Source organism: Gymnodraco acuticeps, unplaced genomic scaffold (genome assembly GCF_902827175.1).
Source record: "Gymnodraco acuticeps unplaced genomic scaffold, fGymAcu1.1, whole genome shotgun sequence".
Taxonomy (NCBI): Eukaryota; Metazoa; Chordata; class Actinopteri; order Perciformes; family Bathydraconidae; genus Gymnodraco; species Gymnodraco acuticeps.
Window position 1 is genome coordinate 16830 of NW_022991598.1, and position 8969 is coordinate 25798.

The following is an 8969-nucleotide window of genomic DNA, read 5'->3' on the forward strand; positions in this document are numbered from 1 at the left end:
TTCAATTTCCTCGGTTTCATTATTTTATATCTTTGACCTTTATACATTGTAGTGCTAAAAAACAAACACATTACATGTATGGTATCTAAGCTAAGAAGCTAGCCTACTAATTATTGTGTTGTCATATTAAACCTATAGCACAACAGCATGGACACTAATACATAGCAACTGTTAATTTAACAAAGCTCTCACAGTGGGCTGCTTTACCACCAGAATATTCTGAAGTGTCTTAATAAAAAATCCTCCTGTGGCTTTCTGTCTTGGTTATGTCAATGAGCAACCCAGTCTCACAGGCCGGCATTTCGTGTTAAAGTCACAAAATGTAATCTATTGATTCGTGTTCACCAACACGATTTCCCCCTTTTTTTCGTGTCGCATCACAGAACGATTTTAAAAGCAATGTATTTCTATTAGTAGTATTTCGTGCCGGCACCACGTCTTTTTGTCCGGTCGGGTCTTGGAAGACCGGCAGCTGTCTGGTTCATAAAAACATGTTCTTACTCAATATCAAGCCACGATTATTCTTTTTATTTTAAATTCTATAATATCGGACTTTTTTTTGCCGTCCGTGAGGAAAATAAATGGGGCTCAGAGCCTCAGAATACTGAAATCTGTATTTTTCCAACTTGTAGTGGAGTAGAAGTACAAAGTAACATAAACATTTGTTTTATTACTGTTGTATTGGAAAAGTTCTACACAAGAGCAAATGTACTCAATTACATCCCACTTCTGCAGTACCAGAGTGTAGGAATACTCTGTTACAGTACAAGTCCTGCATTCAAAATGTTCCCCAAGGAAAACTAGAAAAGTATTATCATCAAAATATAGTTAAAGTAGCGACAGTAAAAGTAGTCATTGTGCAGATTGGTCCATTTCAGAATAATATATGTTAAGTGTTCTCAAAGCTGGTTAAGGTGCAGCTAGTTTGAATGACTTTGTACTGCAGGGTAGCTTGTGAATTTACTCCAGGTGGAACTAAAGTCTGATTTAACACTTCGTTATATTTCATAATTCATCCAGATCTGTAAAGTAACTAAAGGTATTAAATACATGTAGTGGAGTAAAAGTACACCATTTACCTGGAGTAGAAGTACAAAGTTGCAGAAAATGGAAATACTCAAGTAAAGTACAAGTACCTCAACATTTTACTTAAATACAGTACTTGGTCATTAGTCTATGGTTTTAGCTCCACGTTTGGTTCGTCATAATTCAAACCTGGTTTTATTTTGAAGGAGTCAGACCGGATGCACTTTTGTTTTTGGCGCCACCATTGCCGGCAATTGTCAGAACCCGCAGAAGCTTTCATCAGATGAAGAGTGCTGGTGGCTTTCCAGAGAAACGAAAGCTACTGAATAGACAAGGTACAGTATCTGCATTAATTGGTTTTATGACAAACTTGGACATGAAGCTAGCTACAGTCCTTATAAAGATAACTCTGTCTCACGCGCAGCTAGCTGTAGCTAAGATAGTTTAAATAGTGTTATCGGTGACATGACTCAATGTGTTTATAAGCTAAAGCTAACAGTTCACCAGAGCCTCTAAAAGTCAGAAGGGTGACCAGGTGCCAACAAGCCACATGTGGGACAAAGATTACGGTTGTGTTACTGCAATGATAAGAGCTTTTACCTCTAAAAAAACAACACTATATTAGCTTATAAATATCAATAACAACGCTCTGCTATGGGTTGATTTGTTGGACCAAACTATGCAAGTGAAGGACTTGCATATGTTGGGATTGAATGGTTGTCCCCCCACAACAACACATGTCTACATGATATGTCTGAGTCTTGAGGTGGAGTAAAAATAATCTGGCAAATGACACAAAAAACTATTTTAGGAATCGCCCTCCACCGGCTACACCTGGAGGTAATTACATGTATAGACTGTGTTGATTGATTGACACCTGCCACAGCCAATGGGGGACATTGTGTTAATTAGTGGGACACCTGGTCACCCTATAGACATGACGTCACCTTGCGATTTACGTCACTATGTCTCAACCTATTGTAAACATTGGTACACTTTAGCCCAATCTCATAACTAAACATTGACTCAATTCCAACTTTAATGAATAATGCAAACTGTGTCAAGTCCTAACCTTAAAGCCTGCGAGGGGTGAGAAGTAACGAAGTACATTTTTGAGGTACTTGTACATAACTTTACTGCAGTATACAAAGTCATTCAAACTAGCTGCACATTTACCAGCTTTGAGAACACTTTAATGATCAATCATTATAAAACATATCATATATATTATTCTGAAATGGACCAATCTGCATAACGACTACTTTTACTGTAGATACTTTCACTATATTTTGATGAGAATACTTTTCTACTTTCACTTGAGGGACATTTTGAATGCAGGACTTTTACTGTAACAGAGTATTCCTACACTCTGGTACTTCTACTTTTACTCAAGTACAAGATCTGAGTACTTCTACTTTTACTCTAGTACAAGATCTGAGTACTTCTACTTTTACTCAAGTACAACATCTGAGTACTTCTACTTTTCCTCAAGTACAAGATCTGAGTACTTCTACTTTTACTCAAGTACAAGATCTGAGTACTTCTACTTTTCCTCAAGTACAAGATCTGAGTACTTCTACTTTTACTCAAGTACAAGATCTGAGTACTTCTACTTTTACTCTAGTACAAGATCTGAGTACTTCTACTTTTCCTCAAGTACAAGATCTGAATACTTCTACTTTTACTCCAAGTACAACATCTGAGTACTTCTACTTTTCCTCAAGTACAAGATCTGAGTACTTCTACTTTTACTCAAGTACAACATCTGAGTACTTCTACTTTTCCTCAAGTACAAGATCTGAATACTTCTACTTTTACTCCAAGTACAAGATCTGAGTACTTCTACTTTCACTCAAGTACAAGATCTGAGTACTTCTACTTTTACTCAAGTACAAGATCTGAGTACTTCTACTTTCACTCAAGTACAAGATCTGAGTACTTCTACTTTCACTCAAGTACAAGATCTGAGTACTTCTACTTTTACTCAAGTACCAGATCTGAGTACTTCTACTTTCACTCAAGTACAAGATCTGAGTACTTCTACTTTTACTCAAGTACAAGATCTGAGTACTACTTTTACTCAAGTACAAGATCTGAGTACTTCTACTTTTATTCAAGTACAAGATCTGAGTACTTCTACTTTTACTCAAGTACAAGATCTGAGTACTTCTACTTTTACTCAAGTACAAGATCTGAGTACTTCTACTTTTAGTCAAGTACAAGATCTGAGTACTTCTACTTTTACTCAAGTACAAGATCTGCAAGACATTGCTGTTGTGACACATGTATTGTTGACATGTATGTTGTTGTTGTTGTTGTAAGGCCTAGTGCGGCATGCTTTGGCAATCCTATGTTTAAGATGTGGTCATGCCAATAACGCTCCTTTTTGTATTATATCAAATATTTGATCCATTTCACGAGCTGACATTTGGATATCTATGTCTTAAAGGTCACCTATGATGTCATAACGATGTTTTGTCTTGTGTAACCATTAGCCAATCACCAACCAAGGTACCCCCCCCCCCCCCCCCCCCCCCCCCCCCCTTATCACCTGAATCTCCTCCTAGAGCTCCATTGAGTTCTTTGTAACCAAATGTCTCTCAGAGGGGCGTGGGGAGGGGCTCCTTGTTTTCATCTAAAGTAACAGACAGAGAATCAGCACTTTGGAAACAGGGCTGAAACAGAGGGGATTATGGGTAATGCTGCAATGATCTGTTTGGTGTTTCAGCCAATCAGAGACAGGTTCTGGATATATCTGAGTCCTGTGATATAGTGATGAAGAACAGGATAATCGGGGACCTTTCAGTCAGTAGGGTTTTGATGTTTCTCCCAGTCCTCCTGTGTTCAGGTTATCTGTCGTTGTGTTGCAGGGCATCATGTCGGGGTCACAGCGGCCCGCCAGGAGCCGGAAAACCGTCTCCAATGGGATGAAAAAGATCCACATCGATGAGGGAGTCAAAATATCCGTGAACGTGGCTCTGGAGAGGTTTCGCTACGGCGACCAGAAAGGTACAGGTTTCATTGTCACATATGAGAACATAAAAGCAGAACACTAGTAGAACATCAGTTATATTTGAATCCGATGCACTACTCATGCTCCCAGATCCAGACACACGCAGAGTAGAGACCAGTCGTGGCTGCTTAAGTCAGGGGTTCCCAAACTTAGCCATGCCAAGGACCCCATATAGCATTATCCTCTGGCAGGGACCCCCCTGTTGCAATTTTTTTTTAAATGATGAGCCCATTATGATGGAAAATATGACAAATGAATCATACAGCTTAATACATTTTCTTAATATATATTTGTATTAATAATTAATAATCAGTTATTCTTCTAAACATTTTTTGTATTTATCTTTTGTTTGTCATTCATTACATTCATTGTGTCTTCTGTTATAAACATTCTTAACACAATATTAAACAGTAATATCAACAGTAAACATATTTTTAAAGTGATTTCTGTCTTTATAATATTATATCATCTTGAACAGTAATATGAACAATTAACATATATTTTTAGCATTTTTGAAAGCTACTTAAGCCTTAATAATATAATATATAATATTCAACAGTAATATTATCAATAAACATATTTATATTCATATATATAAACAACAATATTTGCTACATCCATGCTCTCATCCAGCTGCAGAGCGAAATATTCACTAGCTCTCACTTGCTCCAACAGCTGAGCACTCTCAGTAGCGGCAGCTCGATTCTGATTGGCTTGAAGGGCGGTCGTGTGATTTAAAAAATATATATTAATAAATAAAAAATATAAAAATGTTGGCATCAAAGGACACAGATTAATAGATATGCAGTTATTAATAACATCTAAAAAAAAAAAAAATCCCCTTTCCCTCAAACTTTGCGTGACCCCCCTGGAGCCCCCTGGCGGCCCCCCGGGGGGTCGGTGCCCTCACTTTGAAAAACACTGGCTTAAGTGACTGTTATTTTGTATATATTGATCGTTGTGTTTTAATCTTAATGTGTGCATATGTATAAATGTGTCAGTTGATTATGTGTATATATAGGATATACATATTTTATACTTATTTGTATTAGGGATGCCAGCGATTATACTTTTCGAATATTCGTTACAGTCTCCATAATCGAAAATAATTTTTAAAATTCGATTTTATTTATATTATTTATGTGTTTCTTTTTTTTCCTGGCGTAGTTTCAACCAAAATATAGACTAATGCTAATAATAGTAATAGTATTAATAATTGTAAATGGCCATTGCGCACACCACCAGTTTGTTTTACCGTAAACTCGCGGCGAATAATCGATAAATATTCGCCAGGGCTGTCCGATTTTCGAATTCGATCATGGTCGGTTTCTGGCATCCCTAATTTGTATTTGTATTTGGGATTATGGGAAACGGTATTTCGATCTCTCGGTCTGTACACAAACTGAAAGATTGACAATACATTTGACTGATTTATAATCATTAGACTATCTAACCTTTTTAAATAAAAGCAGCTCAGAAACCTTTAACGGCTGCTGATGACCAACCTCTTCTCTTTGGCGTGTGATTGAGTTAAAATTGACTTAATTCTGGTTAATATAATTAACCAATATCTGTTGGTTTTAATGGGCTACACAGAATAGTTTGATTTAGCTTGACTCCTCCCAGATTGAGAATGAAGACAGGATGTTTGACTCTTGCAATTTATATCAATATTCCAATTACTTGTATATAGACTAGTGGTGCACGATAATTATCGGCCCGATAATTATCGGTCCGATATTAGGAATTATGACGTCATTCCGATAATCCCGATACCAGTATTAATAACCCCGATAATATACAATATATTTTTGGGAAAAAAAAAAAGAAAGAATTCTGCGGTGTGGGTGGATTGGGATGAGGGGCGCTTGTTTTTCACTCGGCTCCTCCCGGTTTGCCAGTACTGTGGTATTAGTGGTTTAGGAAGAGGGGAGTTCTTCACAAATCCAGCGCTCCCTAACTCATGCCTGGCTGTGACGTAAATGGTGTGCGGCCGTGAAGCCAGGACAGTAAACAAACATGTCGCCGGTAGTATGGGACTATTTCAAAGTTTCAGAGTTAGATAGTTCGCTTGCTATTTTATTAACAAATGCAGAAGTTCCACGAGGAGGGAGAAAGGCAACGAGCTATAATACTTCCAACCTGATTAGTCACCTGAAACATCGCCATCGCTACGATGGTGTGTTAAAAGCGTACGAAGACGCCTGCGCTGCTAAACTAGCGGCGAATCCAAAGCCAGCTGCAAAGGCACCGGGGCTTTTACCTATCGACGAGGCTTTTGAAAAAGGCAAGACGTTTGCCAGAGACGACCCCAGGGCTAAAACGATCTCTAACTTCATCATAGAAATTATGGCGCTTGACGAGAGTCAAAACTGTTCTTGGCTTTGTTTTGTTCATAGTAGTAATGCTCATGTCATTTGCTCACTACTAGTCTTTTTTTTACCACCAGGTGTGCAAAAACTACAGGTACATTTAATATACATATATATTATATTATTATCGGGTATCGGCATCGGTCTTGAGAAGCAGGAAGTTATCGGTATCGGTTTCAAAAAACCAATATCGTGCATCCCTACTATAGACTATTCTAATCCGTGTATGTTGTTTAATATTATCACGGTTCCTTTAACCGAATACTGTATTGCTTCAAGCAAGTTTATTTTAGCATACTTTTGTTTTGAAATCACTTCCGAGCGCTTCGCGTTTACTTGTAAATAAAGAAAGAAAAAGATACAAGTCCTGTTAGTCAAACAAAACCAAAACGTTGATTTATCTGTTTTGGTTTTAAAACAGAATAACGTCGGTTTTTTTGGTTTTGGTTTTAAAACAACACAAGTTTTTATTTTTTCCTTTTCGGTTTTGAAATGAAATAACCAAAGAATGAACCACTTCTACTATATTCAATTTTATTTATATTTACTTGCACTATTTTATCTGTTTTATTGTGTTGCACTGTTGGAGGAGCCTGAGACCTCAGATGTTCATTGTCATAACTTCACTGTAGCTACACGTGACAATAAAAGCCTTGAACCTTGAACCTTGTGTCGTCCTAATGCAGAGATGGAGTTTCCTTCGTCCCTGACCAGTACTGAGCGGGCTTTCATCCATCGGACGGCTCAGTCTCTGGGATATATCTCCAGGAGCAAAGGGTGAGTTCCTCCACCAGAACCATCTTCATCTGAGCATCCCTGAGGAATTGTGCAAAAAGAAATAGACATTTAAATATCCTCAGAAATGTTGTTCTACCCGAGTATGATGACAATAAAGACATTCAGATTCCGATTGTCACTCTCATTAAGTGGTTAAACGTTTCTAAACTTCAGCTGTCTATAATCCTAGACTGTAGTGTTGAACTTTTAAGACGATTTGTCAATTTATGTTGTTACTCTACCTATTTTTCTATAAAGTGAAGATTTGTTTACCTACTTTTGATACATGCTCTGATCAAATAACTGTATGCTGTTGAAAAAACACAATCAACAAATCGAAAGGTGGGAGGTCAGTAAATTGACTAATTCTTCATAAAAAATGCCCGATTTTGGAAATCTGTTAGAATATAATCCTTTATTGTCATTATACAGGTACAATGAAATGAGTAGAGCTGGGGCCTGTACGACGAAGCTGGCTCAACCTAACCTGGATATGTTTGAGTTAGCCGGTTGGCCTAATCCAAAACATACGCGCTCTCGCTAAACGGTACTACGACGCGGGCTATCAAGTGGATCGCTCAAGCCAGCCGTGTCCTATCTAGTTAGGTGCGCGTTCACATGAAAGGGGTGGTATCTGGAGCATTCGACCAATCACAAACATGGAGAAGCGTACTGACAGCGCAGCGTCATACTTCCTGAATGAAAAGTCAACTATAATATTAGACAAAAATGAAGAAGTTAAACTTTAAACATCCATGACTTAAACACTTGATCCAGGATCAAAGCCACAGAGCTGCACCTGCAAGGTGAATACAGCTGGGAACAGAACAAGTGTTTGAATGCGTACATTAACAGGTTTATGATATCACTGCCCCGTCTAAAACACGATCTGACTTTAATTACATTTGTCTCGAGTGTTTCGTCAACTTAATGTGTTGCTTAAAATAATACTTCTGCATACAGTATGTGACACTGTGAGTGTTGCACGGCCAGATACGGCTCAGCTGACTCAGATAAGGAGATATATGATACATTATGATGTGATATGAATGATAATGGGACACATCGACGTCTGCACTCAGTGTACTTATGTTGTGGCAGATATTTAAGTAAGCTTTCTTAACGCTAATGTTAATAATAATTAATAATAATTGCAGACTCTTCACACCCTGGACACTTCCTGTTTGCTCTTCTGCCCTCCGGTAGACGCTACAGGTCAATTCAATCAAGGACAAACCGACTGAAAAACAGTTTCTACCCCAGAGCCATACGAGAACTGAACACCGTCAAACGCTGAACTAGCACACACACAGTTACAACTTGCAACTGCACTACTTCTTAATAGTTTTATTAATTTATTAACTGATCGACATCAGAGATGCCAAATATCATCCCCGTATTTGTATATTGTAAACTGTATTTAAATAATGTGCGGGCATGTATGCATGTTGGTATGGATGTGTGAGCATATGTTTATGTGTGTATATGTTTATATAGATATATTTATTCGTTTTATGTGGAAATGCACTGCGAGGATTGCTTTTTTAAATTTCGTTGTACCTGGTGCGATGACAATAAAGGAATTCTATTCTATTCTATTCTATAATAGTCAGATTGCTCTGAAGATGGAGGTGATATTCTATTAATGTTCACGTTCACACAGTCGGTGATTTTTGCCGGCCGTCTTTCCTGCAATGGCAGCTTTTCTGTATTTCCTTTCTCCTGTAATATGACTTGATCGCTTGAAACTCCGCACACTGAGCTCTGATTGGTCAGCAGGC

The 8969-nt window shown here is 37.9% G+C and overlaps 1 protein-coding gene across 1 annotated transcript; it reads left to right on the top strand.

The window, feature by feature from the left end:
• Positions 1 to 1262: 1262 nt before the first annotated feature.
• Positions 1263 to 7742, top strand: LOC117533928 (3'-5' RNA helicase YTHDC2-like). The gene is made up of 4 exons (XM_034197966.1): positions 1263 to 1361; positions 3897 to 4035; positions 7098 to 7188; positions 7621 to 7742. Exons 2-4 carry the CDS (start codon positions 3903 to 3905, stop codon positions 7730 to 7732), a joined length of 336 nt encoding a protein of 111 aa, XP_034053857.1. The 5' UTR covers positions 1263 to 1361; positions 3897 to 3902; the 3' UTR covers positions 7733 to 7742.
• Positions 7743 to 8969: the final 1227 nt, after the last annotated feature.